A 20,676-nucleotide genomic window follows, 5' to 3' on the forward strand; every position below is an offset into this window, starting at 1 on the left:
CAGGAGTGTCTGTCCAATGTCCATCATCAGTTTAACTGTGCAGTGGATAGATAGTGGGTTTAACTTCCCAGCGGGTCATAAGACAAGCAAAACAGTTTCGTGGTGTGAATACAGCTGACGCAATAGCAGCTGCTTTTGATCATATTCTTCAGACATGGGACATTCCAAAAAGTTCTGTCCATGTCGTAGTCTGAGACAATGCTAGAAATATGATCAAGGCCAGGACAATGCTGGACTCCCAAGTCTCCTCTGTGTTGCTCACACACGGCAGCTGGCTGTCACAGAGGGCCTTCTTGCTAGAGTGTTGCTGATGCCATAGCAGTTGGGTGCTGAAAAGTTGTCATTTACAACATTCTGCTTTGGCTTATTCCCGCCAAAATGACATTCAGCTGCAGCTCAACCAGCCAGTAAGCAGTAATACTTATGTTTAAATATAATGATTTTCCGTCTGAAGGAAATAAAAAAGTTGGCAACAGATGCCATCAGATGTATTCCATTTAAATTCTAGTTGTATAATTCAATTTGTTTTTATATGTATTTTAAAATTCAATAGTGTGCAGTAATTCATTCCCAACTGTCAATTATGTTACTGCCAATACTATTATTAACTAAAACATCCTTGTAGTAATAGGGTTATTAAAAACCATTGAGGACTGACCCTAAAGCTCAGCCTGCATATTGGCAGCTAAAACATTTCTTTTTTTGTAGATATAAGGATAGGTTCTTCACAAACACCAGAATTGCTAGGGAGGCAAAACAGTTGATGATGGTGGAGTTGCAGAAAATATCCGATCAAGAGGCAGACAAGCAGGGGTTACAGAGGGAACCATTTGTCTAAAAGCCAAGGAAGGAACAGCCCAGCAGCATGCCGGACAGTGTGTTCAAGCATCTGTATTCCTGAGCAGTGTCCCTGTAGCTGCTGCCATACAGTTGGAGACGGACCTTGTAGAGAGCACAGTCTCTCAAGCTGACAAATCACTGTACTGGGCAGGTAACAAAGTGCAGTTCCCCGCTCTGGCACAAATGTTGCGACAATACCTCTCAGCACCGTGTAGAAGTGTAGAAAATGAGAGGCTATTCAGCTCAGTGTCAAACACTGTTGATGAAACCAGAAAAAGGCTCACAGCTGAACATTCACAGTACTAATATTGGCATTCATTTGAATGTTGACTCACTGAATGTTCAGTCATTGTTTCATTTTGCGCCGTACTAAAACTCAGGGAGGTTTACACTGAAGCCTGGTGACAGTCCCACGTTTTGTTTCAGATAATGTCAGTGCAGGTTTTTGGTCTATTACTGGAACAGCGATAGTGACACGTTGCATTTGATTTTAGCTTTATGATTTGTCTGCTGAAACTCAGGGGGAGTAACAGAGTAAAAACCCATGTTGTGTTTTTTACTCTGAAAGATTTATGTTGTAATTTCAGAACTTAGTGTCTAGGTCCTCTACTCTGAGATTTTGTGAAAACAGAGGAGTCAGTTTAAATGTTGAAAATAGACAGTGTCTTCTGAATCAACACTCTCACTACTTTTTTAACTGAATGTTGCAGTATTATGAAAAGTATTCATGTTAGTACTTGGTATTGGCCCTGAAGTGAGTACTCTGTATCAGTGCTTCCCTAATTCATAGACTAATATGTGACCAACCACATGTTACCTGTCTGGATAGATGAGCTGTCAGCCCTGCACAGCCTCTCTCTCTGGGTTCCAGTGCTGTCCTGTAAATACAGGTTCTCAGGGTTTTGGAGAGTTGATTCTCATCTCCACTGCAGCAGAGGACGTCTCCGTGGCAGCCCTCTAGGGTGCCCAAATAACCCAAGAGCCATTCCAGCAGATGGTATTGTTGACTAGGAGGATGGCCTAAGCAGAGGTGATTATACAGCTGGAGTGTGCCCACAAATCTGTGGATGAGATTCCCTCCGGATAGCTTCAGAAAGGTGTTTGCTGCATTACACAAGAAAAAAAACTCCACAATCAACCCCCTCCCAAGAGTTTTTTTTTTTTTTTTTTCCATATCTGCGACAGCCTTTGCAATTATGAGTACCCCCTGTAGCAGATTAAACCAATTTGAGAGGTAACAAGTGGTGGGGGAATGGCAGGATTGACACTCCCTTCTTGATTCACCTGCTCGTTGCATGTGAAGTATAGAACTCAAGGCTAAAGGTGGCTTACTTGTGCACAGACTGTTGCACAAGACATCTGTTCTCTGGCCGCCAGCCAAGATTAAAGTGCTTCACAGTTTGGTGCGTACATGAATGAATACTAAAATGCTGTTGCTGTTCATGTTGGCAGGCAGATGGCACATGGGGGTTTATCTCAGCCGGTTGTGATTCCTTTAAAAAAAAAAAAAAATTGCAACTATCTTTCAGTATTTCATCATTTGTCACAGCAGCTACAGGGAGGAGACACAGAAGCAGGATAGAGAGATGTGAGCGCAGTGGAAGCTGGGATACAGACCTGTGAGGTTCTGCATGTGCAGCAGACTGAGATAACAGCGGACTCGACATTGAACCAGGAGCGTCCCGCTGATTCAGTGGATCAATCCCAAGCTAATGCGGAGCACAAACTACACAACTGTCAGAAACCTAAGATCCCTGCCCCGCTCACATGAAACTGAACTTCTTTCCTGTAGTTTCTTGTCCCGCCGGCATTGTGTTGTGCACATTAAACGATGTGGCACAGTGGTGGGTCGCACAACAAAGCTGACTTATGGTTATGAAGGATCGTGATAACTTGCTGCAAAAAACACAAATCCTGACTTTTATTCATCTGATTTTGCTAAAATGGAGCTGAACATTGTTGAGCAGCTCACAGCACACAATACGTTCACACTCATTTGCGCTAAAATGGTTTGTTTTGCTCAGAGTGTAGTAGATTAGTATCTGGCTGCAAAAACACCATTAGAATATGTGACACACTATCAGGTAATGACCCATGGCAGAGCTCTTCATAAATGTCAACTTTAAAATCAATGCAAGAAGTAATATTTAGAGATTTAGAGATTAGTCATAAGTATGTATGTCAAGGGTTTCATAGCTCAAAATCTCTACTGCCTCTTGGTCAGAAAGGTTTAAAACCTGGTTTTAGATGTGCCAAGAAATGTAACAGGGTACAAAATCAACTTTGTATGTCTGTATGTTTATGTAGGAAAAGGGTTCTGTCCATCACTATCATGTATTTGGAATAACACCCAAGGAACATGCACAATCTCACAAAAAGAAAAGCCAAAGAATATCAATACTGAAAGAAGAAAGATTGATTATGTGCTAGATCTGGTTAAGTAAGTGACTGAGCATCCAACTGTGGCAAAAAATCAATCAATCAATCAATCAATCAATCAATCAATCAATCAATCAGTCAATAAATAAACACCAAATGTAGGCCACCTCTGTGCTGGTAAGCTGACTGACACTAGAGCCCAGATAGACTCTATGGAGAGCGAGCTCAGCCTGACATTTGACTTAGCTGACAAGCTCATGGTTAGACAAGCCACAGCTAAACTCATTGGGTCTCATGCATTAACTGGTCTGACGAACAAATTTGTTCCCACTTATGCAGTTTTCAAGAAGATCCAGGGATTCACCAATGTTTTCTTATTTCACATTTGTTCTTAGGTAGAATCAGACTCTACACACACTCCAGAGCACTCTCACCAACATTTGAGTGCTGACATGTTTGTGCAAAATAATTGGTTATATATATTTTTTCGCCTCAGATTTGAGATCAAAACTTTGTGCGCCTTTCTCAAGATACAGCGTTCACTGAACGAGATACAGCATCCCATTCATCTTATTTTTTCTCTTACTTTATATCTTAAAACTTAAATATGACAGCTCTGGGCTCTGCAGCCTGGAGGATTTCAGCTCCTGTTGCATTGCTGTGGTGTTCCCTATCAAGCCTTCCCTCATGGCACTGTGGTGCACGCACGCACACACACACACACACACACACACACGCACAAACCTGCATACAGTTTTTGCTGGACCTCTCGTTAAGTATTTCCCCACCAGTTTGAGCTCATGCTATATTCCTCAGTTTGTTTTTGTCGTTTATCTTACTTTATATAACCTTTCCTGTCTGTCTGGACTCACTGCTCCACCCTTTTAGACATTTGTTTGGGTTTTCTTGACTTAACTTGATCAGGTTCTGTGTGAGATTGTATTTGTGCACACGGCACTAAAGTCTAATGCCCTTTATGGGGACTGGCGCAAACAGTTCTGCGATTTAACAACACATCATCAATCCGACATAGACTTTTCTTAGGATCTTTCTTGAGAGGAAATTTCAGAAAAAGACTTAGGAAGACACTGGTTAATGATGTCCATTGTCTCCAAATGCAAAACAGCCTTTTAAACATCTACCAGAACACATCTTTAGAGTCACTACACTGCTGCATCACTGTAAACAATACACTTTGTGTTTTGTGTATATCCAGTTTAGCTCATCAGTTCCTGAAATCTGCTCTCTTCACGGTCTTGATCCCATTCAGCTCTGTTTGGCTGCTGAAAATTTTTACAGCAGATACAGAACAGTTTACATCATTTTCACTTTCACACATTGTTTCCATCAAGCATTAGAAAATGTGTTTTTGAATGTGATACTGAATGGGGTCGTATATCTTTATATATTTTGCCAATGCATGGTAAACTTATTAAAGCTGTGACGCAGCTATGACGGAACATGAGCTTTCGAAGGAAATGAAAGGTTAAACTGTTTAATTATTCAAATATGTTATGCTTAAAGTTCCATAAGAGACAAAAAAAAAAGTTTTTAGATCAGTCACACAGCATCAGTGTAGAACGACATGCACCGACTGATGCTCTAAGCAGTTAACATGCAGCTTCATTTACAGCCCTGTACCGTTGGCTCACATGAAAGGAGCACTAGGCTGATGCATTTTTCACGTGAATTTAAAAAAAAAAAAAAAAAAAAAAAACTTCCTGGAATCTCCTGGAAGTTAAAAGAATATTTAATTTGTTCACACCATGTGTCCACCGTGATTATCATCACCGTTATTTGTTTCATCCAATAAAAATGCATTGTTTTCAACTTGGACCTCCGCCTATGACTTACATAGACTATAACAAACCAATCAGTGTCACGTTTTGCCTTGCTGTGTGACAGAGTCAGGCATGACAGGACACCTGCATGGCAGATGGCCAAAACAGAGGAGTAAGAAACTTTTGCACTTTTTAAGCATCGATTTATATTCATGCAGACCTCATTTTCTTGCAGTGGGTGTAAAATTAACATAATAAATTCACCATATTTAAAGTTAATTTTTTAGAGCTTTTCAATATGGACGGCAAAGAATTTTTTTTTAAATTGAATATCTGTCCCAATGGACTTCAGGTTTAGAATACTAAACAGGAGGCATTCAGACTTATGGGCAATTTATAGTCCTCAGTTCCCCCTTGCTGGTGTTTGGGCTGTGGGAGGAAACTGGAGCACCACCCCATAATGAGAGAACACCACAGCTTAGATTCAAACCCACACCACACTACTTCTGAGATGTCTCATTACAAATCCTTATGAACATAAGGAAAGAGTGTTTATAAATAAGTCACTTTTTTTCTTCTTTTTAAAAACGCTGAGATAATACTGGAGTCAGCTGGATAAACAAATTCAGGAGCAAAATCACATTATTCATTGCTTCATTAGTTTTGTCATTTTTAAATAACATTTGAGTAACAGGAACAAAACAGCAGGCCACTCATCTGTGTCATGTGGAGGCTGCATACTATCATGAAAATTCCTGATGTGTTTTCAGGAGGACAACCGAATCTTTGCAACAATGTCGTGTATTTGGGCATCGCACCCTGTGAACTTGAAATAGATTGTGCAAAAGATGCCTGAAAACTAAATGCCGACATTTTAAGGAAAAAAGATTCTTAAGCCCTAAAATCACATTAAATATTTTTTTAGTAAAATACCTTTATTTTTTCTTGTGTGATAAAACCTGCTGAATGCTTTCAGCGAGATATTAGTGAATTTGAACTTCTTGAAACATGAAGTGCGAACCCATTTTGTCATGTCCACTGTAATGGACAGGGGGTCAGAAATAGTCCACTGTGGGGCATTTTCACATGGAGCTCAGAGCTCATTCCAGCTGGTTTTAATGGAGGGCTTTGGGGAGGATAGTTAGATAGTTAGACTGCACTGCACATGTACACACACACTCTCACACACACACACACACACACACACACACACACACACACACACACACACACACACACACACACACACACACACACACACACATACACACACACACACACACACACACCTATCCAATTTAAACATCTATGCATGAAGAATCATTTATATTCATTTGTACTCTCAGGATCAACATCTGCAAAGACACATGACCAGCACCAATGGGCCAAATATATTCAACGGTGAAGTGATAGCCCTCTGTATTCATGGGAAACCTTCGTTTCTGATGTTTCTCAGTGTGAATCTCTGTAATGATAAATGTTTGTACGATGCAGTCTTTCTATTTTGGGCTCCAATGCAAACTACACTTTGTGCTGTAAAGCAATACAGCAGATTTCCTGTGGAACGAGACAAAGTAAAATGCAATGCAGAGGCTACTTGAGAGTACACGATTCAAACTATTTTCTTTTAATTCTTCAATGTGCAACTTTTATTTGAAATTTGGAAATGACAACCAAGAAGAACCAGATTCCTCCATCTTTGCTGACTGAGCGTTTATTGTGAAAGGTTCCACAATCTGTCATTAATCATTTGTTCTCTGCAATGGATATGATTAAAATGTAGTAGAATACACAAAAAGCTAATAACTTACAGTAAAATGAGTAAATGTAATTAGTTACTTCCACCTTTGCATCTTAGCAATGGCCAGTTGTTTCCAGGAGTTATGGTATGAGACATTTTTATAGTTACCGTATTTCACCAATTAATCGCCCGGCCGCAAATAGCCGCCTAGTTCTTATAATCACCTGGGGTCTGCACCCATTTTGCATATTAAACGCCCACCCGAATAACCGCCGGGGCAATTATTTGCATTATATTGAGGTAACACAAAATAAGGCTATTCACCTTATTTTTCCAGAAGTAAACAGTTCGCCACACAATAACTGTGTGCCACTTCCGTTTTCTGTCAAAATAAGAGTGCTAACTAACGTTAGAACAAAGGGTGTAGCGTAATCTTAAATGACCGACTATAAATATGTTGGACAGTAACTGTCATCACAATAATGGCGTGGTGCAGGTCTGTGCAAAAATAAATAAAGGCCTGCAGCGAATAGCCGCCTGGTTCTTTTAAACGCCTGGGGTCCAAGTTGATTTTGCGTATTAAACGCCCGGGCGATTAATTGGGGAAATACGGTAAGTCTCAAAATTAATGTGGCAGTGAGTTACTGGTGTCAAAGTTCTGCATGTAGTGAACATTGTCTTATTTTTGTGACTGAAATGGTTCTGTTAGAGTTGCTTTGTAGAATACATTCTGGAATGAAATTCCTTTTTTTTTGGGTGGAAATGGTGAAATAACACACACACAGACACACATACAGACACACACACACACACACGCACCTCAGAGAAACGCTCATAACACAATCAGCAGGGGAGACTAGGGCAAAGACGGAGAAAAAAGAGCACCTCTATCTCAGCATTTGCTTTGATGCAAAGTGCATATCACAGCAAAAGGCTTTTGTGATTTAGGTGCTAAGCTTTTAATGTCTGGGTTTGAAATTTCCTAGTGCTGTTGCCATAGGTGAAAATTGAAATTCAAAGTTGTCATAAAAAAAAAAAAAAACTAGGCCACTGTTGCTGTTTCCAAATTTCACCTTCCTCTATTCTTGTCTCAAACTTCAGCAGTCTGGGATACACAATATAACTTTGGGAAAATGTGATTAGAGATTGTTAGATGAGAGAAGAGAGGGAGGGCCTATGAACATGGAGGGAGGGAGGGAATAAAAATCATAGCACCTTATATAACTTGTCTGTGGAAAAGAGAAAGAGAGAGAGCGAGTATGAGAGGACAGACATTCTGAGGTTGACAAGAAAGCTCATCTGCGGGTAGGCTGCTGTATTTTCCTAAGTGCATATGTGCGTACTGCAAGTGCCTCCAGTGCTTCATTTCTGAGGCCTCTTTTGCCTTGTAATCAAGACACTTGTGAACTTGTTCAGTGCTTTGTTGATTGTATCTCATTGTTAATGTGATTAACGGATGCAAACCGTTTTACTGATTTTCATATGGCAAACTCGTGAGCATGATAATACAGTATGGCCACCCTTTTGCATTTTGATGTCTACCTCCCTAAATCTTTGTACTGGCCATTTCCAAATGACTTTCTGAAATTTACTTTCGTGTACTAGGCAGGTGCCAAAGTAGGGTAGAATGGGAAATCAATGTACATGGCCTTCTCTAAAATGTGTTTGTGCTTGTAAATAAAGGGAAATATCTCTGAAAAGATAAAGCAAAGAAAAAACTTGTAAAAGTTGCACATCAACCACAACAATAAACATGTTACGTCATGCCTTGCCTATATTACGATTTAAAGGATTATCATTTTATTCAAAAGAGATATTATTCCGCATGTTGATATTATTATTATTTGTGGAAACTCTGTAGGCTGCTCCAGGGGTTTGTGTTGATTTGGAATCAGTCACATTTGATTAGATTTGTCAGCTCATCCATACAAATCTTGAATAAGCCAGTGTGTTTAGACTACATTCTGAACAATCTCCTCTGTTTCACAAATAAAATGCCAGATTAAAATTCAAGACGCCCGTGGAAGCAAGAGGTGACCTCTAGATTTTTTCCCTTTTTATTACTTCCCCTCTCTCCGTTTATCCTCAAAGCTTTATTACTGAACATTGACTGTGCACAAACTAGAAGGCTTAAGCAGGGCGAGCTGGCCTCTGATGTGGGTGCATGGTTGGATTTGCCTATGGAAGCGATACTGCTGCCACCTGTCTGTGCAAAGTACCATGAAGGCAGCCGGGGCAGCAGTGTGGCAGTGGTGGTTGGTGCTATGGGGAGTATCGACTATATATGGTACAGCAATGAAGGGAGTGGGACAGGAGAAAGAGAGTGTTTGGTGTGAGAGAGTGTGTGTGGTGTGAGAGAGTGTGTGTGTGTGTGAGAGAGAGAGAGAGAGGGAGAGAGAGAGAGAGAGAGAGAGAGAGAGAGAGAGAGAGAAATGGTGCGTGGCAAGGAATAAAAATGCTTTCCTTTAGATTCCCCATTAGCCACTGTGCCTGACTAATCACCCACAATACACAACTTCCCCTCTTTTGTTTGTTTTGGGAGGGCTGATAACTCTTTATTTTCTCTCCTTTCCTCTATTGGGATTTGCTCTATTTATCGCTATTCAGATCACTAAATACTCAGTAACTAATTATAAGTGCACACTTTGCCCATTGCACTGATGAGACAAAGAAAAATGTACCATATTTAAAAGCACATTATTAAACTGGTTTTAAACGCTCAGTGGTTCAAGATGCCAGCTGCTGTGGTTACTATATCTAAAAAACTTATTAGTTAACTTAGTTTGGACCATACGCCATAAACAAAGGCTGGGTCACTTTCATTTCACAGATTGGTGATTCTCAACCAGTCAAACACCACAGCAGCTGATTTCACTGATGAACACACTTTGGCAAGATAACCGATTGGGCACACGGGCACAACCCCCAGAGGCATTGAAAAATAATTGTCTGTTTTTTTTGTGATTATGTATAAACCCACAGACAAAACTTTTTGTTATGGTATGGGGTAGAAATGCATGTTTGTTTCATTGTATAGAGTTTTAGAGTGTTCTATCAGTTCGTGCACCATTTATCAGTGTGCTGAATAGAGAGCAAGACAATAAATATGCAAAATAAGGCAACTTAGATATCTGGTGATATTGGATATCGTGGATCTCTAAATTTAAGATTTTAGCCAAGACGGGTCAACAAAGGAGTTTTTTGTGGTATTAACAAATGCTCAGATCCTGTCTAAATTTATTTGTGCACATTTAATTCAGCATGAGCATGGTCAAGAGGGGCCCATGTGAAGACTGTGCCCAAGGGCCCAGTGGTTCTATGATCTGGCCCTGGGACACAGGTTCAACCAAGAAAAGGAACTACTCTACTTTTTTTTTTTTTTTTGGAATGAATGCTGCTCCTGCTCTTACTGTAGGTCACCGTTGCACATGGCTAATAATGCACCACGTCCATATCACACATAATAGTTCCTCCCCTCTCTTTGGGATGATAATGTACAGTACCACTGGCCAAAAAGCTGAAAATGATAGTTTTGAACAGCCCTCTTCTCTTTTCCAAATGATCTAGCCATTGCGGCCAGACTACTGGCAGTGCTCCCAGATCCAGAGCTATGAGCCTCCCATCAGGCGTGGCCCTCTGGCGGTCCTGGTCTGAGAGCTGGAGGTCAGCTCTGGCAAGCACTAAATGGAGGAGCGGAGGAGTTGTGAGGGCCTGCCAGACATGAATGCACCGCTTTGCCAATAACAGAGCCTCTAGGTGACCGATCTTTCTCACTCTTGTTTAGCTTCACACATGGATAAACCCACAAAAGGGGTTGTAAAAGGGATTCTGTGTGAGGCAAATGTATTGCCACCAGTATTTCACACCGAATTTTCAAAGTGGCATTAGAAAAAAAGAAAAAAAAATCATAGAAGTGGTATTGAATCAATAAAGTAAGAAATAAAAAAGACAATACCTGAACTGGAAAATTCTGTGGCAAGATTAATTCGAACAAATGAAAATGAAAAGGCTTTGAAGTGTTACAGTGGTTCACAATACATATAATATCTAATTATTTTGTTTAAAAAAAAAAAAAAAAAAAAAAAAAAAAAAAAACTTTTTTATGTAGCACTCCAGTTACTATGTTTGTAAGTGGGGTGAAATAGTAAAATAGTTCAAGAGCACAAAAACAAGACAATAATAAAGCTTCAAACTGACAATGAAGGATTCATTACAAAGTATGAGTCATTGGTTCATGCTTCTTTACAATCCTGTTTATCTAACAAACTCAACATGAAAGGCAATTCCCAGTAAAGTATTATTCTGCGCCTGGCTGCTCTTACTTCCAATAGTAACCATCAACAGATCTAATCTTAGCCATTGATTATGCTGCAAAAAGAGCCAGGTAACTGGGATTTCAAGGATGGTTATATCTGTTAGACTGGTTGAACAATGGGTGAAATGTTCCAGGCACACAGTCAAGAATAGAACAGAATAGAATAGTATAGTATCCTACTAAAGTAGGATAGAGGAAAGCACAACGTGAAAGCACAAGTGGGCAATACCAGGCAAAGTGAGCGGCTATTGTATATGTTATCACAGATGCATTCCACTTAATACAAGTGGGACATGATTTCGAAATGTGAGAGTAGGGAGCATCTGTCCTCATTTTAATGGTTGGAATGTTGCTTGATGCACTGCAAGTTTCTGCTTAGTTCATATCGATTTTTTTCTCCCCCTTCCATTTATAAACGCGGAGTAATAACTGACCATTATTCAGCTTGCAAAGTGCACATACTGCAAATACACATGCGAAGCTTTCTCGTCTGACGTCAGAGTCGTGGCTGCTGTTCACTACATTTAGGGATTGTTAATTGAATAATTACGCTAGTGGAAAAGAAGAATCCTTTTTACTTCTAGGGATTACAAGTGTTTAAATTTGGTATCAAAATTTAGCAGTTCTGTTTCCAACTAGTAGTCCCCAGTGTTTATGGCAACTTTCATTGTGTCCATAATGTTTACAATTAAGTGTAATATTTGTCCATGGGTATATAGATTGCATCTAGTGTTAAGCTTTTGGTGCATGCATTTATAATTCACTAATACATAATAAATGGATTTCTGCAGACTTTTTAACCCCAGGCAATCATATTTAGCTTATTTTTTAAATAATAACTGGCTTTAGTGGTGTCTCTTTAATTCCCTCACCATGAACTACGGCTGCATTTCTTAATTTGCGGGGGCATGTAGAAGATAATGTGCTGCTGATAATACATATATCACTAGCCATAATGTCCCCGTGTCATAATTGAACGGAGCTGTTTCTGACCCCCACCTCCTTTAGACAAGCACCGGATCAGTTTTAAAATGACTTTGCTGTAAAGTTGTGTTTTATAGGCTTGTGTCGTTCTGTGCAGTGGTGACATACAGCACTTTTAATGTCTTCATGCATTTTGTACTAATGGCTGTTTTTGACATCTGCAGTTATAATATTATAGTCATTACATTTATGGATCTTGCAGTATAGCGTCAATAGCCATTTGGTGCATATGTGTACTGTATGTGGAGGTATATATGTAAGTATGCACCAATATGTGTGTGTGTGTGTGTGTGTGTGTGTCTGTGTGAGTGGGAGAGAGAGAGAGAGAGAGAGAGAGAGAGAGAGAGGGAGAGAGAGAAATTGAAAACTCTAGAGGAGTTCTCTCTCTCTCTCGCTTGCACATGCGCACACACACACACACACACACACACACACACACACTCTCTCTCTCTCTCTACAGATCCCCTTAGGTCCTGTGATGAGATGTGGCAGTGGAATAATGCATTACCTGTGACCGCCTGAAGGTTTAGTCACTAAACGGACTCACCTGACAATTTACCACTGTCAAATACAGTAACACTGTGCGGCAACAACACATCACTCACACAGGCACGTGCACATACTTCACTGTGTTAATTCAGTCAGCGAAAAATGAGACTAAAATATGTGTCAAACGCCCCTTTTATCAAGCAAATGATGAAGACAGACTGAAAACATCTTAAAATTAAATGCCTTGCAATGAAGGTTGAAAACAACGAAAGAAAACATCAGTCACTGAATGCACTATCTCAGTCCAATTGTGTTAATGCAAAATAACAAAAAAAAGACCATGCAACATAAATTTTGACCCTGCCATCGGCCAAATTTGCTTTCCAACTAATTGTCTTAAATTTCCCCAAATTCCAGAGCCAAATGCAGGCTTGCCAATTCATAAATCTATACTTGCTGAAAGGGTAGGGTTTTGGAAGTAGTATGTGTAATACAAGCAAGCAATAAAGGGTTATGCCTATAAACAGAATGACTGCATTGTGCCTAAATTAAAATGACACAGAGTAGACTAATACAAACAGAGATCTAGTCGACTTAACAGATTAAATCAAAATGAAACGGCTGGAATGTGACAAGATTTATGAGTCACACTGTTACTAACACTGGACCAAATCCAAAAATGTGTCAAATGTAACTGAAATACATATATAAAAACATCACACTGGGCATGCTGCATATCACATGTTGACAGAGACAAGCACACACACACACAAACACGCGTATGTCCTGTATGACGTTTCTATGTATGTATGGCAGCGTGGACGTGGATGTCTGTGCTCCTTTCAACACAAAGTTTGGATTTGGTCTAGTGTTAGTCATAGAGTGACTTATAGTTCTAGTCACATTTTAGTCTTGCAACCCTCCATCTTTCACCCGCTGTCTCTCTTTCAGCACCGGCTGAGACTTTCAGGACTCTGACATTCACAGTGTGAGCTCTTTGAAGAGTGAAGTCCTTCAGTGCCTAGCTCTCTGTTTGTGGAAGTCCTATCTGGAATCTAAGGTGCTGAAAGATGCTTCTTTCAGACAGTTATATATGATGAAATCTGAGGCAGCGGTTTGAGAGAAAGTGTAATAAAAAGCGAACCCTCCGAATTCCACTCAACACATTGCGTAGCAGTAGGAAGACTGATCTTATTAACTAACTTGATTCTTTTGCACCACTCGACGGAGAAGAATCCATTCAGGGTGGCTCATTTGATTTGCTTGTTGTAAAAATGACAGCAGCATAGCGAACAGCACTTTGGCTAAACTGATTTGCCTCATTCACTTTAAGGTTTCATTCAAATGAATGATTAATATGTGAATGTCCCATCAACAGCACTGTGTTGCATCACCATCAGGCTTGGTGTCAATGTGACTTTCAAGCTGCTCCAGGGTACCTTCTGAATTTAGATTTTTTTCTTTTGGATTTTGAAAGGATTGATGGATAGAAGATAAGGTTCTGGGCCTTTTTTTTTTTTGCTGCGTCACGATAAACAGTAAATAAAACAAATCCATACTACAGCCAGATTTTATATTTTAGGTTAAAGCAATCGGCTTTTTAAGTATGTTTTGAAACCTATATGCAGTGTTGGTCATTCCATGGATTTTTTTTTTTTTTTTTTTGTGTGTGTTGTTAGGAGCTAACAACACAAGTCATTATTTCACTCAATTATATGAAGATGAACAGATGAACAAGCCAAAAAAATTGAGAACTGAATGTCAGATTCTATCAGATGTGACGCAACATGAGCGCAACGCAAGCAGTGGCGCAGATTCAACAGATTTCAAAACAACAGTTCACTTCATGACTGACAGCTGTCACAGAGGGTTGGGCTGAGGGGTTGAGCTTGTCTTGGAGTTGGATATTTGGTCAAGATTTTTGGTTCAGAGCCCAAACCAAATGTGCTTAATGCTTGGTAACTGCAAAGGTTGCTTGGGCATGATGAATCTAGTCTTCTCATTTGATTATTTTGCTAAAGTAAAGAATGATCTACAGATGGGGGCGCCCTGGTAGCTCACCTGGTGAGTGCCTGTACGACTTGTACAAGGCTGAGTCCTGGATTTGAATCTGATCCAAAGCCATTTGCTGCATGTCATTCCCGCATGTCTATCTCCCCTGCCTTTCCTGTCTCTCTATGACTATAAAATAAGCAGGAATGCCAAAAAAAAATCTTTAAGAAAAAAAAAAAAGGAATGATCGGTAGATAGACGTAATGATGAACTAACACGAAACTGTGTGGGAGGCTTCCAAAGGGTGCCGCTTTATTAGTTTTCCTGTGGGAGCTTCCTTGTCACATGGGATTGTGTTGTTTTATTTGGATAAACAACACAATCCCAACACAATCCCGCTCCAAACTGTGAGTCAAAGCACAGCTTAACTAAAAGTTAAATTGTGAAAGTCAAAAACCCTAAACTCAGCTCACAAAAACGACCAAAACACACACATGACACAGCTGACACTCTTGGTTGCTTGCTTTTTTTCTTGCTTTTTTTGCACCAGGCAAATGTAGCCTTTTTTGAATTAACCCAAATAAGTTTTAATCAAATCACCAAAAAAAAAAAAAAAAAAAAATACTCAATGTGTACAAGGTTATTTGCTATGCTGACGGCTAACACTGCACTAAATACCCTGACTACTGAGTAAAGCAAACATGTCACAGCACAGCATTAAAATTCAAACAAAGGCAAGGGCATAGGTTGGCAATTAGTAATTTGACTGGCTCCTCTAATGTCCAGGGGTGGCCCTTCATGCCTTTGTTTTCTCCCTTGTTCCCCTCTAATTCTATGATATCAATGTCCTCCCATTGGAGTAGAAATGGAGGGAGTTTGGCTCTGCAAGACTCGATGGGAGAGAGAGAGGTTGTGTGTGGGCGGATGGCTGAGTCTGACTATAAATGAGAGCACACAAATGCACAGCCTAATCTGTCACACATATAATGAGCGCGTCCCTGGTGCGCTCTGTTTCCAAGACACACCAGCATGAGAAGCACATGCATCTGCGAAAATGCACGCACACAAACACACACGTGTATGCACACATATAAACTCACAAACAATCCCACACGTAGACATAGACAGATACATAAAGCAAGACATTCATGCATGATCCCCATGCCCTTAAGAGACTGCACACACACACACACACACACACACACACACACACAGAAACACAAGCAGCATGAAACAGCAGTGTGCTGAGAATTCCTTCACACACTCAAGCAAACCAAAACCTACACTGCAACTGCGCATATAATGGTGTACGTACTATATGGCCTTGTGTAGATGTGACTGCATGACTGAGATACTGAAATAAAGTACATATTACAGACTCCTATCATTGGGAAGGGGACTGGGAAGAGTACTTTTGATTTGCTTCTAGTTTAAATTTTAACAACCTCCTTACAGCCAAAGTGCCTAAAGACTAAAGGCTCATTTATACTGCCTTTATGGACGAAAATAAATATGCCCGTTTCAAACGATGTAACAGTCACTGCCCACATACTTTCATGTGCCCTTTATGTTCGCATGGATGTTAAGCAACTGTAGGGTTAGATTGAGACACTCTTTTGCGTACCAGTCGATCCTAAAGTTAAACGAAGAACACAACCCCAGACCGAGTGCCCGCTGAAGTACACTATATTGCCAAAAGTATTCGCTCGGCTGCCTTCACACACATATGAACATGAGTGACATCCCATTCTTAAACCACAGGATTTAATATGATGTGGGCCCATCCTTTGCAGCTAGAACAGCTTCAACTCTTCTAGGAAGGCTTTCCACAAGGTTTAGGAGTGTGTTTATGGGAATTTATGACCATTCTTCCAGAAGTGCATTTGTGAGGTCAAACACTGATGTTGGACAAGAAGGCCTGGCTCGCAGTCTCCGCTCTAATTCATCCCAAAGGTGTTCTCTCGGGTTGAGGTCAGGACTCTGTGCAGGCCAGTCAAGTTCTTCCACACCAAACTCGTTTATCCATGTCTTTATGGACCTTGCTTTGTGCACTGGTGCGCAGTCGTGTTGGAACAGGAAGGGCCATCTCCAAACTGTTCCCACAAAGTTGGGAGCATGAAATTGTCCAAAATGTCTTTGTATGCTGAAGCATTAAGAGTTCCTTTCACTGGAACTAAGGGGCCGAGCCCAACGTCCGAAAAACAACCCCACACCATAATCCCCCCTCCACTAAACTTTACACTTGGCACAATGCAGTGAGACAAGTACCGTTCTCTTGGCAACCACCAAACCCAGACTCGTCCATCAAATTGCCAGACGGAGAAGCGTGACTCGTCACTGCAGAGAACACGTGTCCACTGCTCTAGAGTCCAGTGGCGGTGTGCTTTACACCGCTGCATCCGATGCTTTGCATTGTGCTTGGTGATGTGTGGCTTGGATGCAGCTGCTCGGCCATGGAAACCCATTCCATGAAGCTCTCTACGCACTGCTCTTGAGCTAATCTGAAGATCACATGAAGTTTAAAGGTCTCAAGCTATTGACTCTGCAGAAAGTTGGCGTCCTCTGCGCACTCTGCGTCTCAGCATCCACTGACCCCTCTCTGTGATTTTATGTGGCCTACCACTCCGTGGCTGAGTTGCTGTCGTTCCCAATCGCTTCTACTTTGTTATAGTATTACTAACAGTTGATTGTGGAATATTTAGTAGCGAGGAAGTTTCACAACTGGACTTACTGCACAGGTGGCATCCTATTACATTACTATTACAGCACCATGCTGGAATTCACTGAGCTCCTGAGAGCGACCCATTCTTTCACAAATGTTTGTAGAAGTAGTCTGCATGCCTAGGTGCTTGATTTTGTACACCTGTGGTCATGGAAGTGATTGGAACACCTGAATTCAATGATTTGGATAGATGAGCGAATACTTTTGGCAATATAGTGTACCTTGATATCTGCACTGAGGATTGACCTCGGTGGTTGTGGTGTTATGTAAAATGTATGCTTTTTGGGTTTTTTTTGTTTTTTTTGGACGCATTTTCTTTTTTCGTTATGTGATTTTACGGATATAAAGAGCAGCTCAGAATCAAACGTTTCAGACAACCGCAAAACATGGCGACAGTGGCGGTGGTCATGAGAATGGACCTGCTACAAAGAGGCAAAAGCCGAGTAGACGGCAGTGGTCTGTTACACCATTAAACACATCGCAAGAGGAAGACGAGAATTATTTTCCGTAATATTACCAATTAGGGAAATTTCTTCTTAGTGTCTTGCTTATAGGCCGATCTTTCTTGAACTACTGGCTACACTACTTCCAATATTTCCAGTGGCACGGCTCCATTTTGCCCGTATCTGTAAGCTTCCTGAAAATGTGCACAAATTGGGCATAAATGAGTATAAATTACCTTATTATTATACCTTATGGGAAATCTAAAAATGGCAGGAACACAGTCAGAGTTTGAGTCAATCCTGCCAAATGCATGGAGCTGGTCCAGACTAAGCACAGCTAGCCAGGCTCGTCTTGACGGTGTTGTGCTGAAAAGTGCTGCCCCATCTGCTTTGCTGACCCGTAGTGTCTGGAAGTACTGTGGGCATACCTGCACAGCTAAAATGTGATAGTTAACAGAATGTTATATTCTACGTGTTTTCTTTTTACTTAAATATTCAGAACCTCGTTGTAATAACCAACATTTTGAATAGCGACTGTAATGTATTGACAACATCTTCTCAGTAACTGTAATGGATTTTTTTTTTTTTTTGTCATGACACTGTTACACATGATGTGATACTGCTGGGCGCACAAGAAGGTTAAGAGCCGACACTAACTGCTAACTGGAGGTAAGCTGCTGTAAAAAAAAAAAACAAGCTACCTGTGTTTTGAAAAACCTTGCTTTCCTTCTTTCCCGCCCCTCTCTCCACTTCTTACAATCTCCATATAAAAAGGCACTCAACGAGAGTGCCATCATTTGATTCCACTGAACGTTTTCCATCGCCACCTCTAATGGAAGACATTTACATATATAGGTTTTGCTTCCATACAGGCCGGGTCAGTAAGAACAGGCGGCTCGGCTCTGATTGAGAATTTGCGTCAAAGATTAAAGAGGTGAAAACAGAGCATTCACGATGAGGCCCTTGATTGGAGCGCCAGGTATGCATGGCTGAACATGCACACACAGTTCCACCTCAGTGAACCCGCTCATGACGTTACGAGATACGGCCCTGTAAACACTGGTGCAAAGTGTTTAGTCTGAGGTTACAGGACTACAGTAATGTGCAGTTAGTTTGATCGCTGACATATATGCATCACATGTGCTTGCAGGTTTATTCAGTTGAATCGTAATAAGGTGAGCGGTTCTTTTGTAGGTTACCTTGGTATATTGCTTGCTCATTCATGCATGTGAGCTCCACAGCATCTGAGGTATGCAGTCCTCATGTAATACTGGCAGACTGTCAGCATAAAGATGCAAGGTTTGGATCAACAAAGTACAGAACTGTGAATTTACTCCAATTTAATCCAACTGTAGTCAGTCAGCAAACTGGAATTAAATTAGATTTTTAAAGTCAAAATTCCTTGCATTTCATTTCAAGGTCCTTTCTATTCTCCTTTCTATTTTCAATCGACCATTTATATCGACGCTGTCTATCTGCTTTCCACTTAAAAATTCAATTTAACTGTAAAGTATTTGACCAAACTTAACAATCTGAAATGAACCCCAACGCTGCACCTGTGGATGGGTACTTGACTGTACAGGTATGAAACAAGCGCTTACCCTGTCATACGTGGCAGGGCGTCGGTAGACAGGAGGGGTTGTGGCGGCTTGTCTCGCTCTATGAGCCAAATGGTGTATTGCCCACTTTGCTTGGGGTGGAGGAACACGGCCATGTCCAGGCCACAGACACGCTTGCCCCCCCACAGCCATGGACTCAGCACCCAGGGGCCTCCAAAAGCTGAACTGTTCACCCAGAGGAACTGACCTGAGAGAGAGAGAAAGAGAGAAAGACAGTTAATGCGTAAGAGCGAGGTAATGACGCTTTACTCAAAGCAGCTTAGTAATAGCACGCTATTTTGTTACTCTAAAAAACCTAAATCTCATGACATTGAACAACAAGAAGGACACCAAGAGCTTGATATGCGCTGAAACCAGACAACTGAGAGGGCATGATTTCAAATGGTTTTCATCCAGTGACTGAGAGTAGCACTTGATGAAAATGCATGAAATGAAGATGCTTTGAATGAGAGCAGTCAATGACATCTGTAGCAAAAAAAAAAAAAAAAAAGACAAAAAGGGGAAAGGAAAAAAAAGAGCAGTGGGTGAAAAATCAAAGCAGTGGTTTTTTTCAGCTGTGATATGAGGTCCCATTTCACTTTCATACCTATTGCGCTCATTCATGCAGGAAGTTCATCAGAAGCTAAAAGTTGGCTGAGCCTCTGTGTGTGTGTGTGGGTGTGTACGTGTATGTGGTGGAGAAGTACAAAGAGTCTCAACTTGAAAGGAGGAAAATCCATTTTTAATGCGCTCAGTTAAGAAAAGTAGCATTGATGAGGGGATGCGGCAAAAAAAGCAAAGCAAAAAAATCTTTTAAAATAAAATGATTTTCATCGTCTGCAGGAACCATTCAAGGACAACATGGTGTTGTTTATTTTGTTTGCCGCCGAAGTGGGCGCGAGGTATGCTTGCTGCTGCACTTTTCACAGATCTAATAAAGCTGTCATGAATGTATAACTTTTTTTTATTACATAGGGTGGCTGAATTCATTTTCGTTTCAGACTGCACTCTTGCCTCTGGATAAAGGGATAACACCAGCTTCCCAGCAATCAGATTGTATCAAAGTATACTTCTCCAAGTGGGACATGTGTCTCCTTGTGTATGTCACCATTGCACTCAAACAGCCCTTTGCCATTAGCTGTGTGTACATTTAGTATTCTGGTACCGAATGAGACAGAGGGAGGATGGGAGAGTAGTGCAACTGAAACTCCTGATGTTTGGCCTGGTGGGATTATCTTTGTCCTACAGTCATCTCTGAAGTGGAGTGTAAGGCAATATTGACACGGATCAGTGACACGCGTGGTGGTGCGGAGCTAGCATTCTGTGGCATGTGTCAGAACAGCAACTTTGCATGTTTCAACTGAAATGTGCTTTTACTAGCCTGCGGAGAGA

The 20,676-nt window shown here is 40.9% G+C and overlaps 1 protein-coding gene across 1 annotated transcript in view; it reads right to left on the reverse strand.

The window, feature by feature from the left end:
• Positions 1 to 20,676, reverse strand: part of LOC115380757 (ALK tyrosine kinase receptor) — a 282,301-nt gene that overhangs the window by 145,049 nt on the left and 116,576 nt on the right. The window contains 1 exon segment of the mRNA XM_030081965.1: positions 19,288 to 19,492. Within this exon segment, the coding sequence (XP_029937825.1) occupies positions 19,288 to 19,492 (205 nt within the window).

This window comes from Myripristis murdjan, chromosome 22, assembly GCF_902150065.1.
Source record: "Myripristis murdjan chromosome 22, fMyrMur1.1, whole genome shotgun sequence".
In the NCBI taxonomy this organism is placed as follows: domain Eukaryota; kingdom Metazoa; phylum Chordata; class Actinopteri; order Holocentriformes; family Holocentridae; genus Myripristis; species Myripristis murdjan.